The 14,056-nt window shown below is 45.9% G+C and overlaps 2 protein-coding genes across 2 annotated transcripts; both read left to right on the forward strand.

Annotated features, from left to right (window-relative positions):
- Window positions 1-1,118: 1,118 nt before the first annotated feature.
- Window positions 1,119-3,861, forward strand: LOC109913853 (C-C motif chemokine 3-like). The gene is given in 4 exon segments (XM_020513410.2): window positions 1,119-1,482; window positions 3,097-3,205; window positions 3,308-3,423; window positions 3,426-3,861. Coding segments are annotated over 4 exon segments (396 nt in total). The 5' UTR covers window positions 1,119-1,397; the 3' UTR covers window positions 3,512-3,861.
- Window positions 3,862-8,092: 4,231 nt separating this feature from the next.
- Window positions 8,093-13,254, forward strand: LOC109913854 (C-C motif chemokine 18-like). Its single transcript, XM_020513411.2, has 3 exons — window positions 8,093-8,383; window positions 11,831-11,912; window positions 12,933-13,254. The coding sequence occupies exons 1-3, from the start codon at window positions 8,320-8,322 to the stop codon at window positions 13,030-13,032; spliced, it is 246 nt and encodes an 81-aa protein (XP_020369000.1). The 5' UTR covers window positions 8,093-8,319; the 3' UTR covers window positions 13,033-13,254.
- Window positions 13,255-14,056: the final 802 nt, after the last annotated feature.

The raw sequence follows: 14,056 nt of genomic DNA on the forward strand, positions 1-14,056 counted from the left end.
TGCTGCCAAAAATACACGACCACCTGCATTAGGCCCACTTTCCTACGTTAAGCCCATTGCCTTGAATGCTATGACATTATAAGTGCTCACCAACTACTTTTTAAAGATTGTGAGGCTTTCTGTCTCAACGACCCGCCACTGCCCTCTGGGTGAGAAATGTTTCCTCCAATTCTCTCTAAACCTCCTTCCACTCATTTGAAAATGATGACCCTTTGTAATGACTCTTCGACTAAAGGGAAACAGCAGCTTTCTATCCTCCTGTCCATACCCCTCCGAATCTGAGACACCGAGATCAGGTCCTCCTCCCCCAGCCTTCTCTTCTGCAAAGAAGACAACCTGAGCTAATCCAACCTCTCTTCATAGCTCAAGCGCTGCATCCCAGGCCTGCATTCCCCTTCAGTGCTATCATATAATTCCAATAGTGTGCAGAGACCAGAACTACACACAGTACTCCACCTGTGGCCAAACCAAAGTCCTGTACAGCTCCAGCATTAGATGCCTGCTTTTATAATCTATGCCTTGACTCATAAAAGCAACTGTCAATGGTTGATTGTTAGGTGATTATTATACTGTAGTTTGTGGGATCTTGCTGTGTACACAGTTTCTGCTTCCCTCCTACAATATTGTGGAGGGACCAGTGTTGGACTAGGGTGGATAAGGTCAGAAGTCACATGACACCAGCTAATCATCCAACAGGTTGATTTGTGCTGCTCCGTCATCAGGTGAAATCCTGAATGTGCTCCTTCACTTGATAAAGGAGCAGTGCTATGAAAGCTTGCGATTTTAAATACACCTGTTTGACTATAACCTGGCGTCGTGTGAATTCTGATCTTGTCCGACAATATTGACAGTGACGATGGCTGAGAAAGTCCCGACAGACCATGTTGAATTTTGAGAGTTCCCGAGTTGGGGAAGGGTGTCATGGAAATGCAGCTGCCTCTGCCTTTTCCTCCTGCAGTGAGATATTTTGATGTTAATCTCACTTCTTGCTCTGAGCTGCCTCTCTGACAGTGGACTTGGGGTGCAATGGGTCAATCAGGAAGCTTGAGTGCTCCCATTGCCTCTCCTAGCCCGGAGAGGGAAGTTGGGGCCAGGCTGAGGGAATCGAGATGACAGTTTGCTGAGAAACACTGACCTCAGAGGTTCCAGCTGCTCATGCTCCTGTCTCCAAGAATCACATTCAGAGAACAACACGAACTTCCCATTTCAGGGAGAACAGCCATGGAGGACCAATTCCAGGGACAGTGTCATTGCTGGGGCATGGGGAAAGTTTCAGGGAGGGTCTGTATTGCTGACTCGGTGCAGTCTCTCCAGGATATAAATCAGGAGGTGACAGCTCCCTCCTCATCCACACTCTCCCTTCAACACTGAACACTTGCAAGTTGGGCCAGGCCAAGATGAGGACAGCACTGTGTGTAGCTGCTGTTGTGCTGGGAGCACTGGCAATCTGCTTGATCCAGGACGGTGTTTCTGCTGCACCAGGTAAGAGAGAGGCTTCCTTCTTCCCAATCTTTGCTCAGAACCTGAGATTGAGGAAAATAGGAACAGGTTCCACTGCCCCTGCTGGTTTCCCTCAACTGTGTTACTTTTTGGGGTTAATGTAATGATCCCTCCTCAGTCCATTCAGCAACTGTGGGCCAATGATTCCAAATAGAAATACAACAGAGAGAGAGAGAGAAAGAGAGAGAGCATGTGAGACTACTCAGCCCATCAAGCTGGTACTAGCTCTTTACTAGAGTGATTCAATTGGTTAATCTGTCCTGCTCCGTCTGTCCAATCCCTGTCAATTTTCAATTTCTAGTCATACAGTCATACAGCATGGAAACAGACACTTTGGTCCATATTGTCCATGCCAACCAGATATTGTAGATTAATCTCGTCCCATTTGCCAGCATTTGGCCCATATCCCTCTAAACACTTCCCATTCATATACCTATCCAGATGCCTTTTAAATATTGTAATTATACCAGCCTCCACTACCTCTTCTTGAAGTTCATTTCATATACACACCACCCTCCGGGTGAAAATATTGCCCTTTTAAATCTTTACCCTTTCACTTCAAACCGATGCCCTCCAGCTTTAGGCTTCCCTATCTTGAGGAAAAGAACTTGAATATTCACCCTGTCCATGCCCTTATTCATTTTTAAACTTCTGCCAGGCCACCCCTCAGCCTCTGACATTCCAGGGAAAATAGCCCTAGCTTATTCAGCTCCCCTGTAGCTCAAAACCTCTAACGCTGGCAACATCCTTGCAAATGTTTTTGATCCCTTACAATAACAACAGCTTTCCGAGAGTACGGAGACCACAATTGCATGCAGTATTTCAAAATTGGCCTAACCAATGTCCTGTAAGCCACAACATAACCTCCCAACTCCTGTACTCAATGCACTGACCAATAAAGACAAGTGTACCAAACGCCGACTTCACCACCCTGTCTGCCTGCAACTCCGCTTTCAAGGAAGTATGAAATTGCACCCCAAGTTCTCTTTGTCCGGCAACACTCCCTAGGACCTTACCATTAACTGTATGTCCTGCCCTGACTTGCTTTACCAAAATGCTACACCTTACATTTGTAATGTGGAAATGGCTGCAAGACTTTCCACAAGTACTCAGAAGTCTGAAAGGAGACCTGATGGTGGTTTTGGAAATGTCAAAGGGATTTGATAGACTGGGTATGGGAATGATGTTTCCACTTGTGATAGAGAGCAGAACTCAGAATGATCCATTTAAACAATTCCTAATCGATTCCATTGGGAATTGATGAGAACATTCTGCACCCAGAGAGTGATTAGAAAGTGCACCCTGAGACTGGAAGGAGTGGTCAAAGTGAATAACATTGAGATGTTTTAAAGAGAGACTGGATATACATATGAGGGAGAGATGAATAGCAGGATATGTGGATGGGGTGAGTGAGTTCTGTGCAAGAAGGGTTTGAAACTGCAGCAGGGAATCGATGGGCTGGATGGTCTGTTTGTGTTGTGTGCACTCAAAGTGCTTCTAGATGAAAACGTGGAGGATGAGGAGACTGTTAGTGAGAATGTGCTGTGAATGTGTTCAAGGATTCACCATCTCCATTCCTACTCTTCCTCATTGCAGCTGGCTCTGTGACTATCAATTGCTGTGAGAACTTTAAGACCACTCGCATTCCTCATAAACGGCTCGTAAGCTTCACCAGGACAGTTGGCTGCTCCACTCCCTCCATCATGTAAGTGTTTCAAGGTGTTTTTCTCACCGTCTGTGGAAATGAAAGGTTTGGAGCTTGTACCTGTGTTTCTCTGATAATCATAATCTCATCTGACTCTTTCAGCTTCACAAACAGGAGGAAGATGAGAATTTGTACGAGAGCCAGTGAGAAGTGGGTTCAAAATGCAGTGGCGTTTCTGGAGAAGAAATTGGGGATTGAAAGAGAAGAACCCACTGAAAGTAAACCTTTCAATCCACTGGAAACACGTGGAGTGTTGAAGTGACTGATATTACACTGAGCAACAGGCAGAATGGAGAATCTGTTTGAAGATTGGATCCACAAACTGTTTCTCTGATCATTTGCAATATTCCTGTTTCTGTGCTCATTAAAATGAAAGACTGTGTGCGGTAACTACCTAAATTTCCCCATGTCTACTCCAATCATCAAAATGAGTGAAGACCGTTCACGGTACAGGGGGAAATGTGGTTGGACACCAATGGGAGAGACTGAGGGAACAGCCAGTCTGGTGCAGGACAAGATTCCAGCAAATGTCCAGCTGATCCCAGGTTCATCCCAGAGGCTGGAGCTCAGCACAGACAGTCAGTCCTCACCCTCACTGGGATGTGTTCGACCATCTCCTTCAACCACACTGGGCCAAGGGGTAGGTGGGCATAACTGCAACCCCCACTTTGTTTGCACTGGGGGTGAAGTGAATGACCCGTTGGGGGTTGGGGGTCAGTCTCTAGGGTTGGAAGGATAGGTAAGGTGGTGGGTTGGTCTGTCGGGGTAGGGGCTCTCTGTCAGACTCCCTGAAGAGCCCATTCTAACTCCATTGGTAATCTAGGAATGGTTGTGACTTTTCCCCTTCCTCTCCCTCATTGCCGCACCGAGTTCCCACCTCCTGATCTTTATCCATTGAAAATGTAACAATGAAATAAAGGGTGTTTCTGAAGAAAGATTGTCTCTGGTTTTCCTGTCTCTGAACAGCTTCATTTTTCAGCTTTAGAGATAACAAGGTGTAGAGCTGGATGAACACAGCAGGCCAAGCAACATCAGAGGAGCAGGAAAGCTGACGTTTCAGGTCTGGACCCTTCTTCAGAAATAGGGGAGGGGAAGGGGATTCTGAAATAAATAGAGAGAGAGGGGGAGGCAGATGGAAGATGGATAAAGGAGCAGATAGGTGGAGAGGAGATGGACAGGTCAAGGAGGTGGGGATGGAGCCAGTAAAGGTGAGTGCAAGGAGGCGGGGATGAGGCTGGTAGGTAGGAGGTGGGGGTGGGGGTTGAGGTGGGAGGAGTGGATAGCTGGAAGAAAGGACGGACAGGTTAGGGAGGCAGGAATGAGCTGGGCTGGTTTTGGGATGTGGTCGGGGGAGGGGAGATTTTGAAGCTTGTGAAGTCCACATTGATACCATTGGGCTGCAGGGTTCCCAAGTGAAATATGAGGTACTGTTCCTGCAACCTTCAGGTGGCATCGTTGTGGCACTGGAGGAGGTCCAGGATGGATATGTTGTCCGAGGAGTGGGAGGGAGAGTTGAAGTGGTTCGCGACTGGGAGGTGCAGTAGTTTGTCGCGAACCGAGCGTAGGTGTTCCACAAAGCGGTCTCCAAGCCTCCGTTTGGTTTCCCTGATGTAGAGAAGGCCACATCGGGAACAGTGGATACAGTATACTACATTAGCAGATGTGCAGGTGAACATCTGTTTAATGTGGAAGGTTTTCTTGGGGCCTGGGATGGAGCTGAGGGGGGAGGTGTAGGGGCAGGTGTAGCATTTCCTGCAGTTGCAGGGAAAAGTGCCAGAGGTGATGGGGCTGGTGGGGAGTGTGGAGCGGACAAGGGAGTCACGGATAGAGTGGTCCCTCTAAAAGGCAGATAAGGGTAGGGAGGGAAAAATGTCCTTGGTAGTGGGATCAGATTGCAGGTGGCGGAAGTGGCAGAAGATGATGCGTTGGATCCGGACGTTGGTGGGGTGGTATGTGAGGACGAGGGGGATTCTGTTTTTGTTCTTATTGCGGGGAGGGGGTGTGAGGGATGAGTTGCGGGAAACACGAGAGATGCGGTCAAGGGCATTTTCGACCACTGTGGAGGGGAAGTTGCGGTCCTTGAAAAACGAGGACATCTGGGATGTCCGGGAGTGGAATGCCTCATCTCGGGACCAGATGCGGCGGAGGCGAAGGATTTGGGAATAGGAGATGGCATTTTTGCAGGAAGGTGGGTGGGAGGAGATGTATTCTAGGTAGCTGTGGGAGTCGGTAGGCTTGAAATAGATATCGGTCTCCAGGTGGTTGCCAGAGATGGAAACAGAGAGGTCCAGGAAGGAGAGAGAATATCGGAGATGGTCCAGGTGAACATAAGGTTGGTGTGGAAGGTGTTAGTGAAGTGGATGAACTGTTCGAGCTCCTCGTGGAAGCATGAGGCGGCGCCGAAACAGTCATCGATATAACGGAGGAAGAGGTGGGGGATAGGGCCAGTGTAGCTTCGGAGAAGCAATTGTTCCATGTATCCTACAAATAGGCAGGCATAGCTTGGGCCCATGCGGGTACCCATGGCCACCCCCTTTGTCTGTAGGAAGTGGGAGGAATTGAAGGAGAAGTTGTTAAGGGTGAGGACGAGTTCAGCTGCTTAATTTGGACAAGGGTGTCATTTTTCAACTTTCAGTTTTCTATACAAGAGAAACCAGTTTGAATTTCCCACCAGTTTTCACCTTCACCTTCCATTGTTCACTGCCCATTCATGGAGTAAGACAATGTAAGCTGATTGGCTGAGAATTGGGAAGGAGGGTCAGATAGGAGTTAAACTGTGTTATGAACTGCACGTGTTTTTCAGGAAGCTCTCTGGGAAGGAATGAGCGGAACCACGAACATCATTCCCTTACATAGGACACAGAACAGTACAGCATAGGAACAAGACCTTTGTCTAGTGATTGTAATGAGGTCAGCCAGATGGGCTTCATAGAATATGAGTTCCCTGATTGGGGCTGTTAACCTGGTCCATGTTGCCTTTAGGGAGGGGTGGGCACTGTGTGGGTTAAGTGCTTTATTTCCCCCTTCAACTCGATTTTGATTTAAATCCCTATCCTGGCCCCTTCACTTTGCTTTTCACGTAAGCATTGCCCTTACCAGACTTCGCTTGTTACTGGTTCCTTGGCCACATGCCTGTTTCTCCTGGTGGTGTAAATGTTAAACAAAATTATTTTTCACATGTTTTTTTTACTAAATCCCTGCACTTACACACACACACACACACACACACACAACACGGGTGCTGTGGGGAAAATAGGCTGAGTAGCAGTAGTGTGGAGGTTTATATTAAAAAAATATAAATGGGAGTTTCAAAGATTCTGTTCACACTCAAAGCTGGCTCCGAGGGAGCTGGATCAGTGTCAAGGACATTCATATGTAAATAAAGGATGACTTGATGACAGGATACCAGCCTCTGTGGAGTTATTTCACTTCCATCCATCATGTCTATGCTGACCGTGATGCTGTTCTAAACTAATCCCATCCGGCTGCATAAGGTCTGTATCCCTGTATTCCTGTTCATCTGTCTATCTAAATGCCTCTTAAATGCTGCTATTGTATTTGCTTCTACCACCTACCCAGGCAGCACAATGTTGAAAAGAACTATAGTCCCTCGGGTTTCAGAAAATGTTAGGAGTGGCAGGAAACAAATCTATATAGTTAGATTTAGGTTTGGGGTATATAGGTTGTTGGATTGCCCATTCCTGATCACCCTTGAAGAGGTGGTGGCACATTGCTTTGTTGAAATGCTGCAGTCCTTTGGTGGGAGAGATTAGTTGACGATAATGTTTTGAGCAGGGACCAGTTCCAGACATGTTTTCACAGGGCAGGGTGACATGGCACCTGAAACCCAGCCAAGTGGCTCATTGTCATTAACATGCGTCCTAATTACCCACTGCAAACATCAGCTCACGAGACGATGAAATCTCAGTGTTGATGTGGATTGCAACACAGCTTCACCATTTCATGGACATTGGTGTTACGAAGTACAAGTCAGAAACATCAGGAGACTTTTTGAGATGTTCTCAGATTCTTGCCACATCACCACCAATGTTTGTAGAAACAGAGGAGACAGAAGCAAGTAAGGCCATTCAGACCACCAAATCCCACTCTACCATTGATCATTAACATGGCCGATACTCTATCTCCACACCTTACTCTTGTTCTCTCCCCATGCCCTCAACACCTTTACCCTCTAGAAATATAAGTTTATTTCACAAATATATTGAGCTGAGACATTGGGCACCCAAATCTGCAAGAAGGGGCCGTTCCTACATGGGATCTTCCTCAGATGTATAGTCAGCAGAGGCAATGGAACATAGAGGCAATGGGACACCCAGCAGAACTGGGGTGGGGGGAGGGGGTCACAGTTTAAGGATACGGGGTAGGCCACTTAAGACTGAGATGAAGAGAAATTTCATCACCCAGACAGTGACGAACCTGTTGAATTCTCTGCCACAGAAAGCAATTATCTAATGGTAACAAGGTGTACAGCTGGATGAACACAGCAGGTCAGGCAGCATCAGAGGAGCAGGAAAGCTGACGTTTCGGGTCTGGACCCTTCAACTGCCTCTGATGCTGCCTGACCTGCTGTGTTCATCCAACTCTACACCTTGTTATCTCGGATTCTCCAGCATCGGCAGTTCCTATTAGTTCCAATTATCTAATGAGGTATGGTTGGTATTGCTTATATATTCTGAAGACATGGGCATTGTTGTTTCAGAGTTTCTCTCTACCCCACAGTCCGGTGCCAGTATTATCCTTGGTGACTAATCTGGCTACGTGTTTGGAGTTTAGATTTGCAGGGTCCAGATACACTTAGGTCTAAGGATAAACTGCTCAGTACAAACTCCAGCATAGTCACATTGTACTTCAAACCCCCATCTGGCAGCTCCACATCTCACTGCTTCTCATTCAGCGATTTTAGTAAGACTGGCACTCGGTATAATCATTGCTGGAATGTAAATCTCTCCTGCATTGTAGCCTGATTTGAAAGTTTTCCAGTTGTCATTAGGAGCAGGATCACACATTCCTGTTCCAGTCACGGCTGAGTGGAGCTAGCCCCAGAACACTGCTCTGCACTGCCTCGTTCACTGCTGCTATTCACAGGCTGAGCTATGAAAGATTACCTTCTTGTTGGACTCCTTCTCCTGGACATAGTCCGGATCAGTCATGCTGCAGGTAAATGTCACAGGATTTGATAGTCAGGGAATGGCTTTGTTTTTTAAAAGAGATTGTTTTTGCGGAGTTTTCCTCCAGTCTGCACTTTGAGGTCAAAAGGAAAAACCAGTAAAACTTGGAAATGACAATACTGGAGCAAATGTCTTCCCCACCTCGATTTGATTTGATTTAATTTGATTTATGGCAGTCACATGTAGATAAGTACAGTGAAAAGCTTTGTTTTGTGAGTAGTACAGATCAATCATAGCAAACAAGGACACTTAACACACAAGTCCAGCTCAGGCCAATCTCAACATTCCTATGTGTGTTAGTATTTCTTTTCCTGTCTCTTTTTTGCCCCTATCGAATGAGCAAATATCTTTCCTGGTGAGAGATTGAGCTTGATGGACAGTAAGAACAGCCCCACTCTTGATCATTGTCAAGAAAGCTGGATTCCTGATTACTAAGGGGATGAAAGATTATTGGGGGGTATGCAGGAATGTAGAGTTGAGGTCAAAACTAGATACCGAGCCAGTGAGTCCTGGGTTAGAGAAAGAGGACATTGGCCAGTTTCCTGCTCCTGATCACTGTCCAGTGATCCCTGCATTAGACAGAGGAAATCAGCCAGGGCTGAAGCTTCTGATCACTGTCCAGTGATATTTGGGTTGAGGGTGGGGGTGGGAATGGGAGGTGAGATCAGCTGGGGTTCCTGTTCCTGTCCAGTGTAAAGATGTCTTGTGGCCAGTGATGATTCAATTTAAATATTTTTAAAGTGGAGGTGTATAGTTTTGTTTAAAAATGGGCTGAAACATTATTGGGGATACGCGGGAATATAGAGATAACAAGGTGTAGAGCTGGATGAACACAGCTGGCCAAGCAACATCAGAGGAGCAAGAAAGCTGACGTTTCGGGTCTGGACCCTTCAGAAGATTCTTCCATTTCTGAAGAAGGGTCCAGAGCCGAAATGTCAGCTTTCATGCTCCTCTGATGCTGCTTGGCCTGCTGTGTTCATCCAGCCTTACACCTTGTTATCTCAGATTCTCCAGCATCAGCAGTTCCTACTAGCGCAGGAATATAGAGTTGAGGTTAAAATCAGATCAGCCACGATCTTATATGTGGAGCAGGCTTGAAGGGCCGAATGGCCTACTCTTGTTCCTTGTTTATAAGTGAATGGAAGTGTAACAATTTAGCTCATTTGTGGCGAATCAGCATCTAACATATCAAATATTATTTTAGATATAAATCCATCAGCATATCCATCGATACAGTATGGAAGCAGGCCATTCAGTCCAACAAGTCTGCTGTGACCCTCTGAAGACTATCCCACCCAGACTCAGCCCCCCATGATACCCACCCCACCCCATCCCATCCTTGTAACCTGCATTTCCAATGGCTAATCCATCTAACCTACACATCCCTGGACACTACGGGCAATTTAGCACAGCCAATCCACCTAACCTGCACATCTTTGGACCGTGAGAGAAAACCAGAGCACCCGGAGGAAACCCATACAGACACGGGGAGAATGTGCAAACTCCACACAGACAGTTGCCCAAGGTTCTAATTGAACCCGGGTCCCTGGCGCTGTGAAGCAGCAGTGCTAACCATTGAGCCACCGTGCCGGCCCTATTTTTAAGAAACCTGGTATCTGATGATTAGGAATGTAAACACCTTTTGAATTACAAGTAGGATTGTTACATGTGAGCGGTTGGACTTTCACACTACAGTATTTTCAACAGTTTTCTCTGAGTGTGCACAATAGTTGTTGACAGATTTAGAACTGTTTCATTTTTGATTCTTCTCTTCTTTCTTGTCTTCTTTTCGTCTCTATTTCTCTTTCAGTACCTGGTTTCATTTCAGTTCTTTCTCTTTCCCATTTCTTTCTCAATCCTTCAATCTAACAAGATACATGTACGATGTCTCCACAAAGTCTTTGATGTTACCCTTACTATCAGGACTCTGGGTGTCTGTTCCATCAAAAACAGAGCAACAACGGAGATTTCTGAGTTTCAGGTGGGAATTGGCTCCCAGAACTGACTCCCTGTTGTATTTTGCTCAATGCTGCTATTGTATGTAGTCAAATACTCAACCAACAGCTTCTATCGCTGTGCCAGAGCTGATAGCAGGCTGTACAACTTAGCAGGACTCTGCACCAAGACGAAAGTGTATTATATCCCAGTACAGAAATTGTGTTTGCCAGTGATGCCACTGTGGCACCCCATACTCGAGGTCACTTGGGTCTGTAAAGCATTTAGACTGATAATCAGTGCCAGGAAGACTAAGGGGATGTACAGTCTCCAGCTTCCATCAGTACTGATATCAGTCATAGAAGTCTATGGCACAGGAAAAGGTCATTCAGTCTATAAGTCTGCATCGGTCAAAACCTCCGAACTATTCTAATCCCATTTTCCAGCACTTTAGCCCATAGTCTCGTATGCCTGAGAATCACAAGTGTGCTTGTAAATATATTTTAAATGTTGCGAGGGTATCTGTCTCTACCGCCTCTATAGGCAGAGAGTTCCAGATTCGCATTACCCTCTGGTGAAAAACATTCCTCCTTGCAACTCCTCTTAACCTCCTGCCCCTTCTCTGAAATCTATGCCCCCCACCCCAGTCATTGATCCCTCCACCAAGGGGGAAAAAGTTCCTTCCTTCTCTGCCCCTCAATTTTATACATTACGCCAATGGTCATTGACAGCTTCAATCCCCAATGACCAGAACCTGCCTCTTGACGCTGAAATCAACATCAGGATTACCAAGGCTGTCGTTTCCAAGTCAAGAAATCGCAGATCACCTCTCATAATACTAATCCCAAAGGAAACATTTCCCGTCCTGTCCAGCCATTTTCTTAAAGCTAACATATCCAGTCATTCCCCCTTAACCCTTGCTGCCCAGTTGCTCCCTGTGATCCCAATCTGATCTATTGTTCAATGTAGCTCTAAATTGTGTTGCAGTACCCAGAATTGCACTCAGAGCTCCATCTGTGATCTAGCTGGTGCTTTATACCGGACCAGTGCAACTGACTGTCATATTTGCGGCCTCTTCTAATAGGGGCAAATGTTCATGTGAATTTGTGATTGTCTCATGGATCTGTATTGTAACCTGGTTCATGCACCCCAAATATATTCCTCATTTTTCCAGACCGGACTCCATTTCACACTATTCCAACTACATGACCAGTCCTCTGATCATTTTCTCCTTCACAGTCAAAAATCCTGTAATCTGTTTGAATTTTCTGACTTGCAGATTGCAAGGACAAGTTGAACTAATGGCAGACACAATGAATGACCTCACCCCAGCCCTACACTGATTGACGCAATGATTGATATATCACAAAGTGTGTAAAGGATTTTGGAAGTTCAGAGCCAGTGCTGTTTCATTAGAAGTCATTTGCTTACAATCAACTAAAGTAACTGCTCCCAACAATCCTCCACCACTTTTAATATCGGAAATATTCTTTATCCACAGAGATTCAGAGCGCTCTTACACCTGAAGAAGGACACACTGACAGCTCCAAAGCAATGCCAGACTGCTCACCCCCTGGTGTCCTGTAAGTTGTTGGTAGCAGGATATGATGAACACTGGGCTCATGTTGTGGGCCCTGAACAAATGGGAAATGTACTGAACAAGCTAGCAAACCATATTTGTTCACACAGACTCTCAATCACAGGTATCAACCTGCTCAAACAATTCGCTAAGGTGAAAATGATACTGATCTTCAGGATTTCAGGGGTCTGAACACACCATTCAAGAATGTGAAACTGTGATGGGGCTTGCCAAAGTGCCAAAAGTGATAGCCCAGGCATTGGTCAACAGTATACAGTCAGCACAGTGCACTGCAGGATTAGGTGGCTCCTGAGGCATAATGTAAATGACATGAATCACTGAGCATTCACATACAGGTCAGAGAGTACTGATCGATGAGACCTTCAAGGGTTCAGGGAGGAAAGTGGAATGAGGGTACAGTTGGATCAGTCACAATCATTAATTGTGAAGGCGAATGGAATGTTGGCTTTTATAGCAAGTGAGTTGGAGTACAAAAACTGCACCACTAATGTCCTTCAGGGAAGGAAACTGCCATCCTTACCTTGTCTGGCCTATGTGACTCCAGACCCACAGCAATATGGTTGACTCAACTGCCCTCTGGGCAATTAGGGATGGGCAACAAATGCTGGCCTAGCCACATCCTGTGAATGAATAACGAACAAGTACTAGACTGTGGTCAGACTGCACTGTTTACTGTTCTAATCTGCAGACTTGTGGGGGGGTCAGCACGGGATTAGATACAGAGTAAAGTTTCTTCTACACTGTCCCCATCAAACACTCTGTGGATGGGTACAGCTTGGGATTAGATACAGAATAAATCTCCCACTATGCTTTTAAACTGAAAGTGAAGCTATTTCTATACTGTCCACAACAAACACTCCCAATAGTACTTTGCAGGAATGCTTAGGAAATTGGTGTTCAATGGTGGAGACCCCAGAGTAGCTAATTCCGGTTCACAGTGGAGATTTTACCATGTGTTAAACTGACCTCCTGTCACATTATAACCTCTCTGTTCTCTGCTCAGCTTCAAGACAACAGGGGGTTTGGAGATCTGTGTTGACCCAAAGGAACTGTGGATGCAAAAAGCGCTGGACATTCTGAAGAAACAGTTTCGACAGCGTTAGATGCAGGGGTCATGGAGAAAGTGCACAAAGCAGTGAATGTGGACCTTGTCATGATTCAGAAGGTCATGGCTCACACATTAACAATAACACTGGAGAACTGATGAATCACCGCACACTCACACGAGCTGGCCACCATCCCTTACCAAGACTCAGTTCTTGGTAAACTAGTTCATTGTTGGCCTTTCTGTCGTATTTATCTCATTTCTTGTTCAATAACCAATAACTGAGCTAGCTTAATAATCTGGAATGTTTCTCTATCAGCAAACAATAAAGGCAGCTGCACTATCTTTTGCAGACAGTCATGACTCATTATCACGCAAACTGTTCCAAAACAACTCACAGTCACATAAATACTGCAACTGAAGGATCAGGTCAGAGGCAAGAAATCCTGCAGCGAGGAACTCACCTCCTGACTTCCCAAAACCCATCCACGAAGTACAAGTCAGGAGCCAGTCCACAACCTGACTCGGAATATATTACGAGACAACAAGGTGCAGAGCTGGATGAACACAGCAAGCCAAGCAGCATCATAGGAGCAAAAAGGCTGACGTTTCGGGCCTAGACCCTTTTTGCTTTTTGCTCCTATGATGCTGCTTGGCCTGCTGTGTTCATCCAGCTCTGCACCTTGTTGCCTCGAATTCTCCAACATCTGCAGTTCCTACTATCTCGGAATATATTACCATCCCTTCAGTGTCACTGGGTCAAATTCCTTGAACTTCATTCTGAACAGCATTGTAGGTCTCCCTCCAGTGGTTCAAGAAGGCAGTTCACCATCAGCGCAATTATAATGGCAATAAATAGCGTGTCACTCAGCCAGCGACACCCACACCCCATAAATGAATAAACAAGGCAGCCTTTTCAGTACCGATTGCTGGGACCTGACCAGTAAAAGGCACATTTGAAAAAAAAAAGAGCCAGCTCCATCAAATTAGAGGACAGCAACAGAAGCTGACACTCATTTAATAGCAGAGTATACAGAGAAAAATAAATCAGCACCAAAATCATTCAACTTACACAGCTCCAG

The sequence above is a fragment of the Rhincodon typus genome, chromosome 15 (genome assembly GCF_021869965.1).
Source record: "Rhincodon typus isolate 14 chromosome 15, sRhiTyp1.1, whole genome shotgun sequence".
In the NCBI taxonomy this organism is placed as follows: domain Eukaryota; kingdom Metazoa; phylum Chordata; class Chondrichthyes; order Orectolobiformes; family Rhincodontidae; genus Rhincodon; species Rhincodon typus.